This window comes from Ochotona curzoniae, unplaced genomic scaffold, assembly GCF_017591425.1.
Source record: "Ochotona curzoniae isolate NIBS_2020 unplaced genomic scaffold, NIBS_Ocur_1.0 scaffold_1852, whole genome shotgun sequence".
In the NCBI taxonomy this organism is placed as follows: Eukaryota; Metazoa; Chordata; class Mammalia; order Lagomorpha; family Ochotonidae; genus Ochotona; species Ochotona curzoniae.
In genome coordinates, this window is record NW_024467087.1 from 26,156,778 (window position 1) to 26,177,741 (window position 20,964).

At 36.8% G+C, this 20,964-nt stretch overlaps 1 protein-coding gene across 2 annotated transcripts in view; it reads left to right on the forward strand.

Moving 5' to 3' along the window:
- Positions 1 to 20,964, forward strand: part of LRCH2 (leucine rich repeats and calponin homology domain containing 2) — a 102,860-nt gene that overhangs the window by 31,769 nt on the left and 50,127 nt on the right. For both annotated transcript variants that reach the window (XM_040999664.1, XM_040999663.1), the window contains exons 3-7: positions 2,132 to 2,258; positions 7,098 to 7,203; positions 7,286 to 7,422; positions 17,163 to 17,296; positions 20,800 to 20,887. In XM_040999664.1, the coding sequence (XP_040855598.1) occupies positions 2,132 to 2,258; positions 7,098 to 7,203; positions 7,286 to 7,422; positions 17,163 to 17,296; positions 20,800 to 20,887 (592 nt within the window). The remainder of the gene's footprint in view (positions 1 to 2,131; positions 2,259 to 7,097; positions 7,204 to 7,285; positions 7,423 to 17,162; positions 17,297 to 20,799; positions 20,888 to 20,964) is intronic.

Consider the following 20,964-nt stretch of genomic DNA (forward strand, 5'->3'; position numbering starts at 1 on the left):
AGCCTTGGGACCTGCACACGTGTGGGAGATCTGGAGAAGTAATAAAATTACTTATTTGGGTAATGAGTGGTAGCCTTGTGGCTAAATCTTTGTCTTGCATGTGCTGGGATCCCATATGGGCTCTGGTTTGTGTCCCAGCTGCTCCACTTTCCATCTAGCTCCCTGCTTATGGTCTGAGAAAGCAGTCGAGGATGGTCCAGTGCCTTGGAACCCTGGACCCACTTAGGAGACCTGGAAGAAGCTCCTGGCTCCTGGCTTCAGATCATGCCACTTGGGCAGTGAACCAACCATTAGAAGATCTTTCTCTCTGTCTCTCCTTCTCTCTGTAAATCTAACTTTCCAATAAAATAAAAAATATTTATTTGAAAGGCAGAATTAAAGAGAGAGAGAGAAAGTGGGAGAGTCTATATGTTATTTAATCCCCCAAATGTCCTTAGCATCCAGGGCTGGACCAGGTGTAAACCAGGAGCCAGGAATTGTGCTACTTTTCTAGGTGTATTAGCAGGGAGCTGGATCAGAAGTGGAACAGAAGGACTTGCTCCAGCACCACTTAAACTTGCTGCAGCACAATGCTGGCACCGGATTGTGGCTTTCTCTAGCATTTACTTAGCTTGAATTTGGAAAGTTTTGGTGGTAGTGAGGTGTTTCTAAGATTTGTTTTCATTTTTTGTTTCATTTTGTTCTTTTTTGGCTAAAGGTGATTTACCATAAGCATCCACATTTCTCTATATGTGTGATGATGTCTTACAATAGTTGTACTAAAACGTTTGTGATTCTGTACCACTTTAATCTCCGTAAGTTGGTTGCAATTCAAAACTATTTGAAAAAGCTACATTGGGATAGCATTTTCAAAAATGACTAACTTCTGTTGCTTTCTGTCAAATGCATAGTGAAAAAATGTGATGATTATTGATTTAGTAGTAATATATGAAGAAACCTGATTCTGGAGAAAGAAGAGTGTGCTAATAACTCAATGAACAGGCTTCAAGAAAGATTGTGACTTTCCAGCAGCTCAGTTAGGATTTCTGCTTGAGCGACACTGACTTCTTGTTGTTGTTTAGGTGATTTGTGCCATGTGACTAAAGCCAGTCTAATGTTTCCAGATGTTCTCTGCCAGGGATCAGATAGAATAAAGGGTCTGGAAGTCCTCCTTTAAACTACACTGAGTTTTTGGCACTGTAACTGTCACACAAAATCCTAGGTATAAGGTCTGTAAATATTACTTTGAAGCAGAAGAAAATACTAAGTTATTGCTTATCATTGTCTGTTAATATATATCTTAATAAAGGGTGATTTGGAGTGGTCAGTGTGCTTTGGCACATGAATTTGACCACCATAATATTTTGAGGGTGAGACTGCCTGGAGTTGGATCCTGCCTCTGCCACTTTCCAGATGTTTTAAGCAGTCTATTTAAATCTCTGTGACTTTTTCTTCATTTGTAAAATGGGGAATCATTATATTCATTTCCCAAAATAGGTTGTGTTGAGGGTTAGTTAAGTTACTTCATGTGAGGTGCTCTGAACATAATGTGATACACGTTCAGCAATTAATAAATGTTGTAATATTGAAAAGTATTCATAATGATGAATGCTGTATCAAGTTCAAGATGTTAGTAAACCATAATGAAAGGAAATGGATTACAGTTATAGCACGTTTTTAATAATGCAGTCTTATCTATTCTTTTATAAATTTAGACATAATGAATGGCTTTCCCTGGTTTGTTGCATGGAGTTGTCATCTGCATTGAATTTATATCAAGAAGTAAACTTCTGGCATTCTTTAGCTCAGAGATTTAATTTTTGGAGTTTGAGAACTGGCGGTGTATAGGACAGTGTCATAGGCACAGCATTGTCTTTGCGGTCAGACTTGCATTTGAGTCTCTACTGAGCTTTGGCAATTCAGTTAACTAGTTCTAACCTTTATTTTCTTTTGAGTATAATGGATATATTACCTATCCTGTGCGGTTAATGTGAAGGTCAAGTTAAACAGTACATGGAATTTAACACTGTGCTTGATACTAACTAAATACTTATTAAATGATAGTTTTTACTAGGTAGTTTTTTTTTTTTTGGCAATATAACGTTAGGTTTTCAGAATGTATATAATAATGAGACTTTCTTATTCTTTTCAGTCGAAATCTTTTATCAACATTGCCAAAATACCTATTTGATCTTCCCCTTAAAGTTTTGGTTGTAAGCAATAATAAACTGGTATCCATTCCTGAAGAAATTGGAAAATTAAAAGATTTAATGGAATTGGTGAGTAAAATAGTTACATTAATTGTGTATAAAATACATACTATATACATTTTAAAAGAGTATACATTTCTTTATGGAGTTTCATTGTGATTTTCAAAAGAACAAATAACTTGGAATATGTCTAAGTTCACTGTAGTGAAATTCGAGATAACATTATGTATCTTTGAGTTTGTTTCCCAGCCACATGAAATACTGGTTGTTCTTTAGTCCTACTGGGGTCAGAAGATTTGCTTACAAATTCTAAGAAATGCTTTTCAAATGAGTAATCATTTATCCATTTTTGTAGACAGTAAAGTTTTAGGGGAAAGATAATTTTTAGAAAACTTTTTGAGATCTACTCTAGGGTGCTAGGGAAAAAAGGATAGGCACACTAAATTTAATAGAATTAGGAAAATAATTCTTCATTTGTTGTATGCTCATGTGATTGTATAACACATTGAGACCAAGATAAATGGAAAAAGAATTATTATATGTTATTGACTATAGAAATATAGGATGATTTGGGGACAGGAATTTGGTGTAGCCCTTAAGGTGCTTCTTGGGATACCTGCATCCTTCATTGGAGTGCCTGGATTCTATGTGCAGCTGTTTTCCTTCCTGCTAATGTGCACACTGGATTGCAAATACCTGGTTACATGTCACCCACACATGAGATTTCAGATAGAGTTCTAGGCCCCTGGTTCCGTCCTTGTCCATCTGAAGTGGTTGTGGGAATTAGGGGAATGAGCCAGTGTGTGGAATGTGTCTTTCTTTCTCTTTTTCAAATGTAATGAAAATAAATTTTTAAAATGTTAGTTGCAATTTATAATATTTCAACCTTAAATTTAGAAAAAAATGGAATAAAGTAATTGTCCTGAACATATAATTTAGGTATTTGATGGACAAAATTGCATGCTGAGAAATATGTAATTAGGTCATTAAAACATTAAGTTCTTTTCATATTATAATAGCTACTTTCACATAATATAACATTCTATTTTTATTTTCTGTTCTTTGAGTAATTCCTAATAATTAAGTATTTTAAAAGATCTTATCTTTTAAAAAACTACTTTCATATCTTTCATTTATTGGTTCATTCACTAAATGTGTGCAACAACCAGAGCTTGGTTAGGGTAAAGACAGGAGCTGGGAATTCCTTCTGGGTCTTCACCATGGGTGGCAGTGACCCTAGCGCTTGAGCCATCATCTGCTACCAGGTTGTGCATTAGCAGGAAGCTGACTAGGAACCCCAGATGCTGAGATTTGAATGAACACTTCTATATTGGATGTAAACAGTGTTCTAGCCACCATGCTAAATGCTGGCCCTTCATTCCCAGTATGTTTAAGGTGTTCTTCAGTATGAGTTTATTATATTTAGAAGGTCAATGGTTTTTGTGATCAGTTTATTCATACTTGTATAATGGGGAATTAATGTCAATATACCATGTGAAAGGAGAGTTTAGGAATGAATACCTTTCGTCCATTAAGGAGCCGCCATTATTTTCAATTATAACATAAGGAAGCTTTCCTGGATTTTGCCTTATATTTTAGAATTCCAGATTTTTGAAATAGTAAAATTCTAATCATTAGAGGCATATTCTGTCTGTAATACATTATTTTGTTACAATACTCAACAGAGCAGATCAGTTTCCTGTGTTTGGGTTCCTTTCTTCTAGACAATGTCATCTATCAGATTTCTGTGGGTTTTCTATATGAAAATCTTCCAATATCAGACAACTTTGGGGAAAAGCAATGGTATTTACTTTAAAGGGCATTTCCCCCCAAATTTTGCTACCTGCTACTTGAATAATACTCTTTTGTGAGCATGGTAGCTAAACTGTCAAAACATAAGTCAAATCATGCTATTCCTCCATTTGGAAGTGTCCAGTTTCTTCCCACAAGCAAAAATCATACCCTTCCTCCCTTCTCCCTTGCCTGCTTGCCTCCAGTTATACCTGTTGCCTTGTTGTTCTTTGTGTATTCCAGTCATGCTCTGGGAAGGGATTGTTCCTTCTGTCCAACATAATCCTTTTCTTATGTACTGGAATAGCTCACTGTCTCAACTCAAGGAATAGTGTTCAAGCCTCATCTTCTCCCCCCATGAGCTGATCTAAATTGCCGATATCATTTTTGTTAGGAAAAATCACTGAAGAAGAAAGGGGGAATAACTAACATCCAAATTGAATTTATTCGAGATGAATTGGAAGAGGTAGCAGATACTGATATTTGGACAGTAGAAACCCCATGGTAGTGGCCCAATATTCAGCTTGGTGGGCCTTTTCTAATTTTAGGACTTGGATGTCCTGAGGGTTGGGGAGTTATTCAAAGTGAGGAAGTGAGCCTAAGCTAGAATATTCTTTTGCAACTTTGGTAGATTTTGCCCCCTGGGCAATTGACATGACAATTCAGAACCTGAACTTATCTATTATACAGTGTAAAAGTCTCTGAGGAAACTACATTTGCTCTCCACTTTGGGAAAGTCTCATGACTGGCAAGCCAAATGCAAAAGTTAGGCTCCCCTATTGAAATGCAATGTGACAAGTTCTTGGAGGAGACTACATTTGGAATTCTAATGGCCAAAGAATTTGGCTCCTATTACAATATAGCCATTTTCCTTTACTTTGTTCTTTTTAATGATAGCACTGACCCTTTTCTGGCATCATTCCTAACCTACTCCCTTTGCTAGATTATAAACTCCATGAGGAGCTTTCAGTACTGTCCCAGCCCCTAGACTGGTACCCAGCAAATTCTTGGTATTCAATAATTGTTCTTCAGTCAAGATACCATTCATATTGTTTGAAAAATATATGTAGAATATGTCTTCCCAATTATCCGTGACTTAGATTCTTCCTACATGGCTTTAATATTCTAAATATATTCTCCTGTCTTTTAGAAAAATTATTATTTGCAGTAAAACTGAAGGCATGTTTCACTCCCCTTCTTCCAAGCAAATAAATTTTTCAATAAAAGCTAGATCTGGAACAATTGCAGTAAATATAAATCTCATTTTCTGTGTGTCTGAAATTTTTGCAGGGTGCTAGAGATCACATCAGACAAGTTTAGGGTGAATTAAGGAGTCTTTATTAACCAAGCTTGGTGATGAAAGGAGTCATTAGAAATTAGCAAGTGACAAGTCCATATGGCAGTCCAGTCTGAATTGAAACCCTGAGAGGAACAAATGGTCATTACCCTGAAGACCTATGTCTCAGCTTTCCCAGAAATGTTGTTATCTTAAGAGATATGCAGCAAACAACCTGGACTACTCACAAAGCTATAGACCTTTTTCTGACTTTTCTGTCCACATTCCATTACTGCTAGACTTCACTTCTCTGGAACTCTTGAAAGTCCACAAATTAGAAATTAGATTCTCCCAGGGGAGAATCTGCCCCAGGAAGGGTAAGAAATGGGGAGAAACACAATTTTCCATTTTAAAGAATGACTTTACCGGAGACCAGAGACCCTATCTGCCTATTATCCCTTCTGACTCCTCACGTTAGTATTAACATCTTCAATGTCCTGCCCAAACAGTAAGCAGAGGGTGAGGAATACAGACATACGGGGGTCATGCTCAGGGTATACCTTTCCTTGGAGTCTGTGTGTGGGAAGCCAGAGAGCAAGCAGGTACTGAGGAGGCTGAATTGAAGTGCCACAGTGGTGGACGCATAGGACCAAGAGAGAGCCCCTCCCTACCATGGGCCTTTATGGGAGCTCGTGAGGGGCGTGCTTATGCAACAGTGCAATTCTGCCCCCTCTCAGGTTTCAAGTGATGATAGGTGAATGTCATAGCTGGGCAAAAGTGACCACCTAAGTGGTGGTGGGAAGTAACTGACAAGCTCATGACCCTGAACTAGCTGTCTACCCCACAACAAAATAACTACTATCTGAAATTATGTTGTAGATTTCTAGTCCCATTTTTTTTTTCTGATTTGATTCTAAGAAAGAAGTGAGGGAAGGAAGAACCCGGTTTTAAAAAAAATAGAAACTTGGTCATTGTATAGTTTTCAGTTAGAGTTTATATTTGTAAAGACTTATTTATTAGTTTGAGAGGCAAAGTTAGAAGGAGAGATAGTTCCCATCTGCTGGTTCTTTCCCCATATGGCTGAAGTGGCCAGGGTCAGCCTAGCCAATCCAGGCACTTGAAACTCCGTGTAGATCTCCCCTATTGGTAGCAGGAACCCAACCAATTGGGCCATCTAACTTTGCCTCCAGGCATTCTAGAAGGAAGTGTAGAGTAGCTGAAACTCCAGTCAAGTACTCTGATATGGGATGCTGGTATCTGAAGAGGAAGCTTTACACTTGCACCCAGGTTTGCATTTTAGCCCTATGGGATGCCTGAGGCAAATCCATTAGGATGAATTTGGGCTGTATTTTGAGGTATAAATGTTTGATCTTGTAAATCTTATCTTTTTTTTTTATTCCATTTAAGAAATACATTGCCTTAAATTGATCCTGAGAATAGTCTTTGGTATTGCAACTCACATCTTTAAATCCTTGATTTTCTAAATTTGTGTCCAACCAAATATTTCAAAGTGACTATGATTGGCAGATAATCACCATATAATAATAATTGCTAGTCTTTTGTTTTACCTTTGTATGAAGACTACCTTGGATCATCTTTACTTTTGGTTTTAGTTGGTGACAGTTGGTATTTGGTTGAGATTTTTCACTTGTTACCTTATGTGGTTACTAAGCTAGGACCACAAATTTTTATGCAAAATTTTCTGTTAATTGAACTAGTTTGGCTTTATAATGCAATACAAACAGAAATCTGTCAGGTAATCTGTGTTTAGAGTAATGACGTGGGAGGTAACTACCATGTACAGTTAGTTTGTTATAATTACAGTTTCTTGTTTTCTTTAGGATATTAGCTGTAATGAAATTCAGGTCCTTCCCCAACAAGTGGGAAAATTGCATTCACTTAGAGAGCTAAATATAAGAAGAAATAATCTTCATGCACTGCCTGATGGTAAGACATCACTCTTTTTAACCAAATGAATAAGAGAGTAACTATGTATAATTTAATTTAATTATTTTCTGTTTCTGAACAGAATTAGGTGATCTTCCTTTAGTCAAGTTGGATTTCTCTTGTAATAAGGTGACTGAAATTCCAGTTTGTTACCGGAAGCTGCATCATTTACAAGTGATGATTTTGGATAACAATCCACTGCAAATACCACCAGCACAGGTTTGTAATAAAATATGATATTCATTTCTTTTTACTTTTGTTCATAATTGTGATTGATATTTTAAAATGAGCTTGTTATTACATGATAGTCATAATACTATTCTCATGCTAACGTGAGACCAATACAAAAGAGATTATTGCAAGTTGATCAAATCTATCCCAGAAATGAGTCAGAGGCAGACTGACTTGCCAATCCCAGCACTGACTGGTGGATTGTATTGTACCGTGGCCAGTGGAAGAGGGTAGCAGCCCTGATTAGCCATGTTTAGGTGTTTTTTTTTTTTAAACAGCAATCATCCAATCAGCTAAGAGAGTGCTGATGCATTATACATGTTATTCAATCAATCAGCCAGGCTTACATCACTGCAAAATGCAAATTATTCGATCAACTGTAGTGGCATGAAATAGAGATATCCAATCAGTTGTAGCATTGTGTACTTTAAACTGTCCAGTCAGTAAGAGCTGCATACTGTCTAGTAGCGAACAAGTGAACCAGGCAAACAAGTCATTCCAATTGCATGTACAGAAACAAATTTTGGGCCATCAGCTTATTGTGAGAATTTTAATAGAAAAGCAAGATCATATTCTGGATTGAGATATTATCTTGCCATAAGTACTTTCACTCCTGTTTCAGGAATTTCCAAGAACTTGAGGTTATGGACATTTGCTGAAAGTGTTTCAGAAGATTTACCCTTACTACCCTTTTATTGTCTGGGCTGTCACAAGATTCCATATAGCTCACAGGCAGAATTCTCATACCGAAACGTCTGTTCCTCACTCTTCTTCTGAGTGTTTCAGATAACATATTCTGAATATACATGATTGTCAGAGGTTTATTGGTACACTAAATGAAGAGTTTAACACAGAGAAAGTAAAGTGCCTGTAATTCAGCAAGCATGAAGGCAAGGGTTATAAACAATAATCATATTTAAAGATGTCAATTTCACTGATATACAGTAAATTTCAAAATGATTACAAATCAATAAAGCTATCGTAGTGTATTTCTTAATTATTTATTTGGCAGAGTTTGACAAAACTTGATTTATTGTTGATAAACAAAAAAAAAATGCACCAAAATTAGGAATCAGTTTAGTAATCAGTAAAGGAATTTTTCAGAGGAGTGACTTTTCTCTGATAGGAAATATGGATCAGGCTGTTGAATAACATTTGGAAAATAGATATCAACTGATTGTTAATGCCTGATAGAAGCAAGGACCACTGTTCTTTATGAATCGGCGTCCTGAGGAATTAGGAATTCTTATCAACTGAAGTTAGCATTGAGAGGGATATGTTTGCTCTGGTCCAAGTTCCCAATTGATCTTTAGTGCTTGTGACCTTCCTTTGATTCATCACCAATGCCATGTTTTCCTATGCAATTTTAATGATGACAAAGTGCATTTGGGACCTACTGGTGGGTAGCTGTTACTTTTCCCTTGTTTTACAAGAGAAGACTGAATGTCCAAATGTTATCTATTGAGGAAATAGGAAACCTCCCGAGGTTGATTATCAGAACTGGTTCAGGACCTCAGGACTGCTTGTACCCCACCCAATGAGGTAATTTTAGTAAGAAGTTGGTTTGCAACTTTGGGCTAGGAGAGGGAGGCTAGGAAGTCTGGGAGACTAGGACCTGAGGTTATCTAGCAGTTGCATTCAAGACATTGTATAGAGGTTCCATTTCTTGCTTGTGAGCTGGTAATAATGGTTGCTAATGTAATTTTAAAAAGATAGTTTCCTTGAAGTTTTTATAGCTAGCTTCTACTCAGGTTTTAATCTACTTCAATTTGCTTGGCACTGTGAGGTGGAACAAAGATGCAAGGGGGAAATATTTATCCTGACTTTTTGTTTAGTGAGGATTAAAATTCATGTGGAATCTACTGAAATAATAGTTAGGGGATAAAGTAATATGTAACCATACGGAACAAATCATATGTAAGACAAGGGACAGTGGGGGAAAAGTTATTAGTATGATAAGAAATGAAACATGGTTGGTAGTAGTACCTCTTATATTGCAGAAGAGTGTCTGGCTGAGATACACGTGGCAGCGTAACAGCAGTCTGCACTCTACATCCAGACTCTGTATTTTAGTACAGGGTTTGCATACATCAGGTTGCTTCTTTCTTTCTACATAAGTATATCCCATTCATCCCAAAGGGTACCCTTTTTAGTTCAAATAAAGGCTGGCTGGAGCCTTAGTAACTCGATAACAGAATGGGGAAAGGTAAAACTTGTGTCTGCTGTGGAGAAGCAAGTTGATTTACTTTGTCAGTCTGAGAATGGTTTGGTATTGGAGGAAATAAATCACTCCCCATATTGGGGTGAAGGAAATAACATGACATTAGGGTTCAGTGCAATGGCTCAATGACTAATTGAGCCTTCAAGTGCCAGGGTCCCATATGGGCGCTGATTCATGTTCCAGCTTCTCCACTTCCCACACAGCTCCCTGTTTATGGCCTGGGAAAGCAGTGGAAGTTGGTCCAAATCTTCGGGACCCTATACCCATGTGGGAGACCTGGAAGAGGCTCCTGGTTCCTAGATTCAGATGGGCTCAACTCTGGTCATTATGGCCACTTGGGGAGTGAACCAGCAGGTGGAAGATCTTCCTCTCTGCCTCTCCCTTCTCTCTGTAAATCTGCCTTTCCAACAAAAATGACTAAGTTTAAAATAAACAAGCAAACCTCCCCCAAATTGTTGTAGGGTTTTGGACCCCGAATATGGCAGCAACCTCAATTCTTGTCTCGCAGGAAAAAAGATTTTTCATGTGGACACAGTTTAGTTTTAAAGCAAGATTTATTAGAAAAGCTGAGAAAAGGAGCTCCCATCCTAGCGATGGGAGGGGACTTTGAGATAGAAAAGATCCGTACCTCCTGCCATAGTAACAGGAGGTGGAAAAGAAAGACCCTAGACCTCTGCCATAGTGGCAGGAGGGAAAGTGGAAAGACCTGTATTAATGGTGGGGAAAGCACCTTTTAAAGGTTCACTTCAAAAGGTGTTTCTCCGTAAACAAAGGAGAATTCCTGATTTCCATGGTACCTGGCCTTGGGACAAAAGGGCCCAAAGGTGTCACTGGCCAACTTCCTCAGTCCTGAGGCCCTCCCGCTTGGAAATGGCCTGAGACAGAATGGGGCTGTAGCCTCAGGTGGGGAATTGGTATGTTGTCTTGTCTCTTGGGGAAGTGTGTTCTGGATATGTTAAAATATGCACTTATCTCCGGAGAAACATGCTCTGGTGAATCCAAGACAGGGTGGGGAAAATACCTTTATATTTGAGAAAAAACGATGACTCGGGGACCCAGAATACCCTAACTGCCTACTACCCAGTCTAACTCCTCTCTCAAAATCAAAAGCAGTGCTTTCCCAGTAGACATTTCCATGTGTTAAAATTGTTTTATAATCTGGGCTGAACCAAATTTTTAATTTTGTTTTAATATAAAATGCTATATATAACTAGTGGTTGACATATTGGACATCACTATTGCAGAATGAGTTTCATGTGCTGACTATTGCTCCCCATCACCCTGGTGATGTTGGTCTTCTGAGAGGAGGCTGGAATTGTTACTGGTCAATATGAGGCTGGAAAAATAAGTCGTATTTGCCTCCTTGACTGAGAGCTTTTGGGAAACTGAGAAATGCTGGTGAGGCAAATTCTGAATGGAAGAACTTGAAATCAATCAGACCAGCAGAGTTATGTTTAGTAATTTTTAAAAAGGCTTATTGATTTTTATTGGAGTAGCAAATTTACAGAGAGAAGGAAAGACAAAGAAAAAGATCCTCCGTCTGTTGGCTCACTTCCAAAATGGCTGCTGTGGTCCCAGCTGGGCAGATTGGATGCTTGGAGCCAGGAGCGAGGAGCCAGGAGCTTCTTTTGGATCTCCCGAGCGGATTCAGAGTCCCAAAGACTTGGATATCATTTGCTGTTTTCCCTAATCGTAAGCAGAAAGCTATATGGGAAGTTCAGTAACTGGGACATCAACTGGCACCCATAGAGGATGCTGGCGCTTGGAGGTAGAGGATTAACCTATACAGCTTTGGAGCTAGGCTCTAGTAATTTCCTTGTAAAAGCCAATATTGCTGGAGGGCTAAGATTTACACTTCTTCCTGTCCTTAGCTCCTTAGCCACTCCAGTACTCTTCATTTTCCTTACCGGAAGTCTGGAATTTACTCTAGGCAATATGCTGATTTCTTGCATTCTGTCCTCAGTGTCCAAATGACTAACCATACTTTTCAGAAGAATGAAGTTTGTTGCTCCTTAGAGAATCTGTTAGGCCCTTCTGTGGTGTTGGAAATGCTCTATATTTGGACTGCCTGTTGTGTGTCATAATCATAGTAGTTATTGAGTACTTGAAAGTGTATAGTGTGGTAAAACAATGATTTTTAAATTTTATTTTGATATAGTTAATTTAAATGAAAATAGTCACCTATGTCTGGTGACTACCATATTGCACATGGTAGCTACAGAAAGATTGAAGTAGTCCATAGCTTCCAGTATAGCTATGGGCAGAGGCAGGTTTCGCACAATACTTATTGATAAATGTGCATACACTGAATGGGAAGACCCATCAGCAAACATCTGTTTGGTTTTCCAAATATTTGCAGCCTGTGTTAGCTGTGTTTAACAGAGTTCTTCCTTAATAAACAGATTGAATCAGAAGAAAATATCTATCTGCGCGCTGATCTTTCAGGGTCACTTAATGAATGAAATGCTCGCTCCCTGCCACTAGGCAAATGGAATGTCACCATCAGTAAGCTTCCCTCATATGTGCAGAACTTCCAGTTAGCGTTTTCTTACTCTCGCTCTTTAAAACAAATATTCAGGATCAAAAAGCAATGTAGGAAGAATGCCTAATGTGAAAGAGAGAAAAATACAGTTCCATTGAAATGATAGCAGAACACAAAAGTTTTTGCATGCCACTATAGAAATATGAGTGTATTGTAAAAAGTTCATAGAAAATGAAATCAGAGCAATTTTGTTGCTGTTTTGAAAAGCTTTATTCTACTTATTTGAAGGACAGAATGACAGAAGGCTAGAGAGAGAAGGAGAGACATAGAGAAATAGATCTTTTGACTGCTTTTTTTTTTTCTACTCCCCAAATGATCCCAGCTGTCACGTCTGGGCCAAGCTAAAGCCAAAAGTCAGAAACTCCATCAGGGTTTCCCATGAAAGTGCCAGGTACTTGGGCCATTTTCTGGTATCTTCCCAAGTGCATTAGTGGAAACCTGTATTAGAAGGTGAGCAGTAGCCAGGTGACACTTAGATATGGGACTTTAATGTCTCAAGTGACAACTTAAACTGCCCCAAGACTATCCATAATATCCGTTCATAGATATTTTATACTAGGATTTTACACAACTTTTTAAATGTCCCACCATATGTAAAGATTTAAAAATTGTTTAAACTAAGACAAGCTTATCTTAATTTTATTTCAAATATTTGAGGTTTATATGTCTCAAATATGTAATGAAATCTGTTGCAAAAAAAAAAAACCCACAAATAATCCTGGAAAGGCGACGAATAGATGTTATTTGAAAGAAGGCATTCAAATGGCCAACAGCTAGATGAAAAGATATTCACCAATGTTAATTATCAGGAAATGCAAATGGAAGCTACAGTAAGATATTACTGACATGTGTTAGTGTTACCAGGGAAATGAGGCAGAAAGGAGGAAGACTGCCTGAGTTTTTCTCTCACATGAATGAATTTCCATTCAGGCAATGTAGTTCCCCAAAACAAGATTTACTAAGTCGGAAACTGCCTGGCATGACAGTCAAATGGGTTGCGTCTTAAGACAGAGTGACTGGAAAAATTGGTCTAAGTAGAATCTTTTAAGCACAATTTCTTTTGGAAAAAAAAAAATAGCTACTAACATTCAGATGGTGGGGACAAAACTCATAAAAAGGCAGGAATTGCAGTCCTGATTAGCCAGCCTGTGATAAAATAGCAACAATCAGAACAAACAAACCTATCTGAGTGGTGGCATAGGTAACTTCTGTCTATTAACAATAAGCTGAAAAATCAGAAGGGTGGAATTATTGCTTTCCTGATATTTTGGAAACCCAGAGGAGTGAGGATCGTTGTTTTGATCTGCCCAGTTGGGGCTTTGGGGCAAAAATTAACATATTGCCCCCTCTTAAACCTCACTAATTACTCGAGACTGAAAACCCAGAGGAATGGGATTGGTATTTTATATTCCAAAGGCAGCTTGGAAACATCTTGTACACTTTCAAAGGAACTCCCTATTTTCTCATTCCACTAGGGACCTGAACCTGTCTGTCTATTAGCACATCTAATTCCTTACATTCGGATGCGTACTATCTTGAAAGATAATAAATTATGGCCAGGATGTGGAGAAAAGGGAGCATGTGTCAGTATTAATAGGAATGAGAAATGGTTCAGCCATTGTTGGAAAAAGTATGCAACTTCTACAAAATATTTAATTTCCATATCATACAGCAGTCCCACTTATGGGCATGTATATCTAATAAAGATCAAACCAAAGTATTTATGCTATTCTAACTTTCAGTGCAAAACACATCCTGTTATCACCATGTGTGGATTTCCGCAAAGTGCTAAGTGATTCTTGAGTAGATGCTGAGTGGATGTTGTTTGATTTAATTTAATTCACTTCTGGCACAGATTCATTTCAAATTCCACAGATTAAGGGCTCAGTCCCACAAGACTGCCCATGACTAGCTACAAATCCAGCTTTCTACAGTCTTCTCCTTGGGTTCAATTACTTTGCCAGAGTAGCTAGAACTCAAAGTTTTCACTTACAATTGCCCATTTATTGCAAAGGATGTTTTGAAGAATACAAATGAATAGCCAGATGGAAGAGATACATAGGGCCATGTATACAAGGGGAGTGTAAAGCTTTCCTGCTATTCCTGGGCTTGCTGTCCTCTGCATGTCACCACTGTTTGCTGAATCCCATTGTCTTCAGCAATCTGGAAGTTCTCCAAACTTTGTCCTTTGGGATTCTTTTGTAAAAATAGATTTTATAGGAATGAATTGTTACGTCATTGCCCATTTGTGATTAATTCCATCTTAACTATTTTTTTCCCCTTCCTGGAGTTTGAATCCTCTCCTTCCTTTGTTAATTATCCTTGCTAACAAGTCCCTCATCCTGAGACTATCCAGGAACCCCTGTTCTCTAGCCATCTCCTTAGTATTAAGAAGAATACTTACCATTTAAAAGGGTTTCAGGCGTTTTAGAAGCTGTGTCCCAGGCAATGAGACAAGAGCAGATACACAGTTCTTACTATAAATTTCAATATACCAAAAAGAACCAGTGTTTCAAAGAGATATTTACATTCCTATGTTAATTGTAGCATTATTCACAATGGTAAATACGTGAAAATAACCTGCGGGTCTGTCAAAAGATGAATAGATAAAGAAAATGTGAAAGGTTACTGTGTATACAGTACTGCAGTGATCTCACTTATATTTGGAGTCTTAAAAAATGGTGAATTAATGGTTACAAAGTAGAATGGTGTTTTCTAAGAGCTTGGGCAGTAGGAGAAAAAGGGAAAAACTGGCCAAATGGTACCATGCATCCATTATAAGATGAATAAGTACTAGAGTTCTGATTACATTATGGTGATTGTAATGAGTAATATTGTGTTATATACTTGAAATTTACCAAGGGAGTAATATATTCTTACGGTACACACAGAAAATAACTGAAGTGATGAATGTGTTAATGAGTTTGATTGCTTCACTATGTATACTTATATCACTTTATATACCCCAGATATATGCAATCTCTGTTGGCCAATGGTGTCACAGTGAAGCTGGGAAAAAATTAAGAAGGGAGTGGGAAATCGAGTAGGTTCATTTGAGTGGCAGCCAGAATGATTTTTAGCAACAGCCCTGAAAGTTAACAGCTGTTAGAATAATGTCTTTAAAGAATGAGAGAATATTTTCTACTTTCCTCACTCAAATATGAGGTAGAAAAAGATTTCAAATGTGCAATATTATGGAAGTTTTAACACACATGAGCCCTTTATTAGAAAGCTCGCTGAGAATATACTGTACCATAGTAAGGAAATAAAGGAAAAATGGGGAATTTTTAATATTTAAGGTTGAATATTTAGAATGCAGCTAGTCAGTTTGAAGTTGTTAAAAAAAGAAAGAAAAGAGAAGAAATGAAAAAGAAGAAGAAAGTAAATGATAGATGAATTTATGTGTTTGTGCACATGGAGAGATGTTTGTAGTTCTGTCAGAGTTAATGAATAATAGATAAAGGAAAACAAGTAGCCATTATTCATTTTAGGAAAGAAAATGAATGAAATCTTATCCCTTTGTGGGATTCTTCTGTGAGTATTTTCTTGTTCATTGTAACTAAATTTGGCTTTTTATTTGCTGATAAATTGCAACATTTTTTTGTAATAGTAGGACATATTTAGATAGCCCCTTCCTCCAGGCACTGTTTAAAAATGCTTTATGTGTATTAAATAATATAATTTTTAGATCACCCTTATAAAACAGTTCTGTTACTAACCTCACTTTACATGTAAGAAAACATCCAGAGAGATTAAATGACTTTTGCAGCCACATTTAACTAGCATGTAGTAGAGCAGGATTCAAGTTCTGGCAGTGTGACATCAGAAGTTTTTTTAATTTCATGTTATGCTTCTGAAGAGAGGGAAAGGATATTAACATAAGTTGATCAGGGTTCCAGGACAAGATAGTAGTGGTGGGGACGGTGGTAGAGGTGATGCAAGAGATCTGTCCTCTTCTTTCTTGTTGAGATATTGGTAAGTAAAATCAGTAATTGAAAACATTTTTTAAAATTAGTGGAAATATGTTTTTAATAATTTGAGAGTGAATAGCATAAAACCAACTAAAAACTCAAAGTAGGGATTGGGTCTTGATGATTGAAAAGATTAAAATTGGAGATTGTTTTCTTATCAGTTTTGTAATGACTTTTAAAGTTATGTGTATGAAGTTCTCTGATAAAAAGTTAAAGTTTATAAAAGAAAATAATCCATTAACATTTAGTCTTGTAATCAGATTTTTATTTAGTAATTGATATGCTATTGGTAATTTATATGTTAATAGCTTAAAAGCTTTCAGTTTTAAATGAAATATTTTACTGGTGGAGTCGAACTTAATATTCAAGTATCTAAGAGACTTTCTTTTAAAATGAAGTAATAATTGCTTTTTAATATAGCTGTTACTGTTTCCTTGATTATTTTTGCATGTGTAGTAAATTTATATGAGCCAAGAAATAAAGCACTTTCATTAGAATTTTTAAGAAATATTTATTTGATGTCATTCATATGTGATCAACCTTTGTTAAGGTAAATTTTATATTAGACTTCTTTCAGTGTTTACGTCAGCTATCTCAGTACTGATGAGATTAAAGAATTACATGAATTAGTTTAGTTCTTACCATTCCAAAAACTACATTTGTATTTCTTTTCTGTTTCTGTGATAAAGGCAGCTTTTATGAGTTAGAAATTTTGTATTGTTTGATGATTGATATATTTTGCTTTTAATAGGAAAATTGTGATGCAGTGTAGAAAAATTAACATATATTTTCTAACAAAAACAGAGACGACAGCAGAATTTTAGTTAATGTCAGTGTTAGATTGTTCCACATAGTGTCAGAAATACAAATTATTGAAAAACAGCATTCATGGTTTTGATATCTAAACATAATTTGAGGTTGTGAAAGTGTGTAAACAAATGAATAGATGTCATTTGTGTTTGGAATCATGATTAAATTTCTTCATTCTTGACAGATATGCTTAAAGGGTAAAGTACACATATTTAAGTACTTAAATATTCAAGCATGTTGCAGAATGGATAAGAAGCCAGATTCTCTGGATCTTCCATCTTTAAGTAAAAGAATGCCCTCCCAGCCTCTCACAGACAGGTAATGTAATATTCCTGCAGTCTCATTATGTGATAGTTTTCTTTACCTTTTCTATAACAAAATTTCAGAATTCACTTATTTATTTTAAGAGGATGGAGAGCTCATCTACATGATTGGTTTTGCAAATATGCACAGCAGCTGAAGCTGAGCCTGGAAGAAAGGGGCTTGGAGCTCAATCTGCGCTCCCCTGTATGGGACCTGGGCTTCTCTAGGCTATGTCTGTGTGTTAGCAGGAAGCTGGAATCAGAAGTAAAGCTGGGACTCCATCCCAGGCACTTCAATATGGGATGCAGGTATTCTATGCAGTGACTTGAGATCTGTGCTAAACCTGCCATTGTTTTCTTGTTTGGTGAAAGATGTTTATACATCTTGAGTGTACCAAGAACACTGAGCTATTTTGATCCAACTTAAAAATCAACTATGAGCTGAAGCTAATTGTCACTATTATAGAATGAATTTCTGAAATACTAGAATAAATTAGAGATCTCAGAAATAGTTATTGAGGTTTTTTAGTAGTGAAAAGGTGAATGCTTGACATTATAGTGTAGAAGCATTAAATTCTCAGGGTTGTCAACTGTTAATTTACTTTTGTAATCACTGTCACAATACAATTGTATTAACAAGTAGAATTTGAGTTTGGTGAAAGGTTAGGACATTTTGGAGGGAGGTACCTTTTTTCTTTTTGTCATATTCTTTATTTCTAGATCAAAGATAGGTAGCATTCTTAATGATTTTAATGTTTTCTTCATGAGATTTTGAAGTGGTAGATTTGGTATTCTGTTTTTAACTCATTATTTCAAGATGTAAATTGTTATGGTAGGTCTCTTGAAATCAGCAATATGGAAAATAACTTAGTATGGGATTGAGGCTACTGCCTAAAATATTTAATGGTCTCATTGCATGCATGATAAGATTTAGATTGCTTGAAATGGCAGTACAGTAAGTATTGATGTTAACTGCATAAATCCTTGAAATCCTATGTAGGATTTTTCTAAAATATTTTATTTGCCTAAGAAATTTGCATAGTCAAATGTTAGATTTAGTTACTGAAGACCATTTTGTTTAATATGAATAGTAATAGACCAAATAATCCTATTCTATGAGATTAAAATTAATACATATTCTAATCTGTGTGTGAATTTATTATTAGCATTCACTATTTGTTTATTTTTCAAATGCCAGTTGAATATCTACTAGTAGATTTACGGTATATTTTCTTGAGAGTCATACATGTTGGTCCTGTCCTCATGGAGCTCACAGTGTATTGGAACAGGAGTCAGTAAGTAAAGTAAAAAAAGAATGTACACATGCACACATACATGTGCACGTGTGTGTAGACACACAACACATTCCCTTTGTCTACTGTTGCTACATCAGAATAACTGAGATTAGATAATAAGTAGACAGTGAAAGCTTGTGAGAGCATTTTAAAAATGTATGGAAAATGGAATCAGAGATAAGTTTAGGAAGCAGGACTCTGAACTAGTGGCATTCCTGATCAGAGTACCTGACTTTGATATTTGATTCCAGCTTCCTGCTTAATGCACCCTCTGGGAGGTAGCAGCAGTGATGCAAATAATTGGATTCCTGCTACTCACATGCAAAATTTGGACTGAGTTTCTGGCTCCTGATTTTGGCCCCAAGCCTAGCCCTTGCAATTGTGGGCATTTCTGGAGTGGAACAGTGGATGAAAGCTCTCCATGTCTGTTTCTCACATAAATGCATAAAATATGTCTTGAAAACACAGGAAGTTTCTTTTAAAGCAAAACTAAATCAGTGCATAAATTTTCACAGATCTCAGGCTCTTGCACATGTTCACTCTATTAGCCATCATCTGCAAATTTATTTTCTTTAGTAGGTGTGAATTCCTACCCTCTCTCTTCTCTCTTTGTTCCTCTTTACCAACATTCATACTTCTTTGGCCTGTTGTACTTTTTCCCTCATTGAAGAACTGGCTTTTCTTCTTTCAAGACTGGACTTAAAGCTTCAGCTTTCAAAAATAGCATTCTCTTACCAAGTTCCTAAATAACATTCTGCTCTGCTTGAAAATTTATACAGTCACAGATTCATGATGAGCATGCGTTGTGAAAGCCACATTGTTAAGCAAAATTTTTGTTCTCTGAACAACATATAGGATACCTACATAAAATAAGATGGTTATGCTTCAAGGCAGCATAAACTTATGGCATCAACATTTTACATCTGTCATGGTAACTGACCAAACATATGGTACATAAGGACACTTGTATATATTTCCCAACTTACAACAAGTTTACATCCTGATGAACTCATCATAAATTTAAGAGTGTTAATTTGGGCTCGGCAGATGGCTTGGTACTTGGACAGACTCTTGGGATGCCTGGATCCCATAAAGGGGTGCCTGGATTGAAATCCTAGCTCTGCTTCTGATTCCAGCTTTCTCCTAATGTATATTCTGGAAGACAGCAGACAGTAGCACAAGTGGTTGGGTTTCTGTCACCCACACGGGTGACTCAGATTGAGTTTCCAACTCCTACCCTTGCCTTGGCCCAGCTCCAGTTACTGCCGGCATAGGAGGAATGAATCAGCAGATAAAAGATTCCTCTCTCTCACTCACTCTTCTTTTTCTCTCTCTTCCTCTACACCCTCATTAGTGCTCTCTTTCTCTTCTGTTGTCTTTCAAGTGGAAAATCTTACTAGAGACTTGAAAATGCATTTAATATAGCGAACCTACTAAACATAGTAGCTTAGCATCACACCACACTGCACAATATCAGTTGTTTACCCTCATAATAACATGGCGAATTGGGAGCCATGGCTTGCTGTCACTGCCTAATATCAAAAGAGAATATATAATTGTATATAACTGCAACAAAAGGATCAAACATCAAAATTGGAACTATGGTTCTACCGAGTGCATATTACCTTCACACCACTGTAGCAACAAAAAATTTTTTTGTCTGTTAGTTCACTCCTCCATTGGCCACAACTGCCAGAGTATGCCATCCTGAAACTGGGAGCCAGGTGCTTCTTCTGGGTTTCCCACGTGGGTGTAGGGTCCCAAGGATTTGTACCACTGTTTTCCCAGGTCATAAGCAGGGAGCTGTTGCTGAAGTGGAGCAGCCTGGACTTGAACCAACACCCATATTGGATGCCAGTACCACAAGTGAAAGATTAGCACCCTACACCACCAAACCAGGCCTATGTAGTCTTCATTTTAACTCCCAAAACTACTCATTAACCCATCTGACTCCTTACACAAATAAGGAATATTTTTAAGAGCTAATGAGGAGGATTTGTATAAATTACATTAAAATGTTTTTCAAAGGCTGGTGATAAAATTTACAGAACCAAGATGAAAATATGTCTATAGTAAGGTTATTTTCTAGCTGATATTTTCTTTTATTCTTAAGGATCTCAGATGTTCTTAGATTTCTTTTGTATTTGTAGAAATTCTAAATTAAGTGTGCATTATCTGTTTAAGAAGATAAACCTAACTGCTCTTAGGATTTCTGTTTCTATAGTATGGAAGATTTTTATCCAAATAAAAATCATGGTCCAGATTCTGGAATTGGAAGTGATAATGGAGAGAAACGATTATCTACAACAGAGGTGAGTATTTTCTATTACTGATATATTTTATAATAGCTTGAGATAGATAATTGAACACAGTTGACATTTATTTTAGA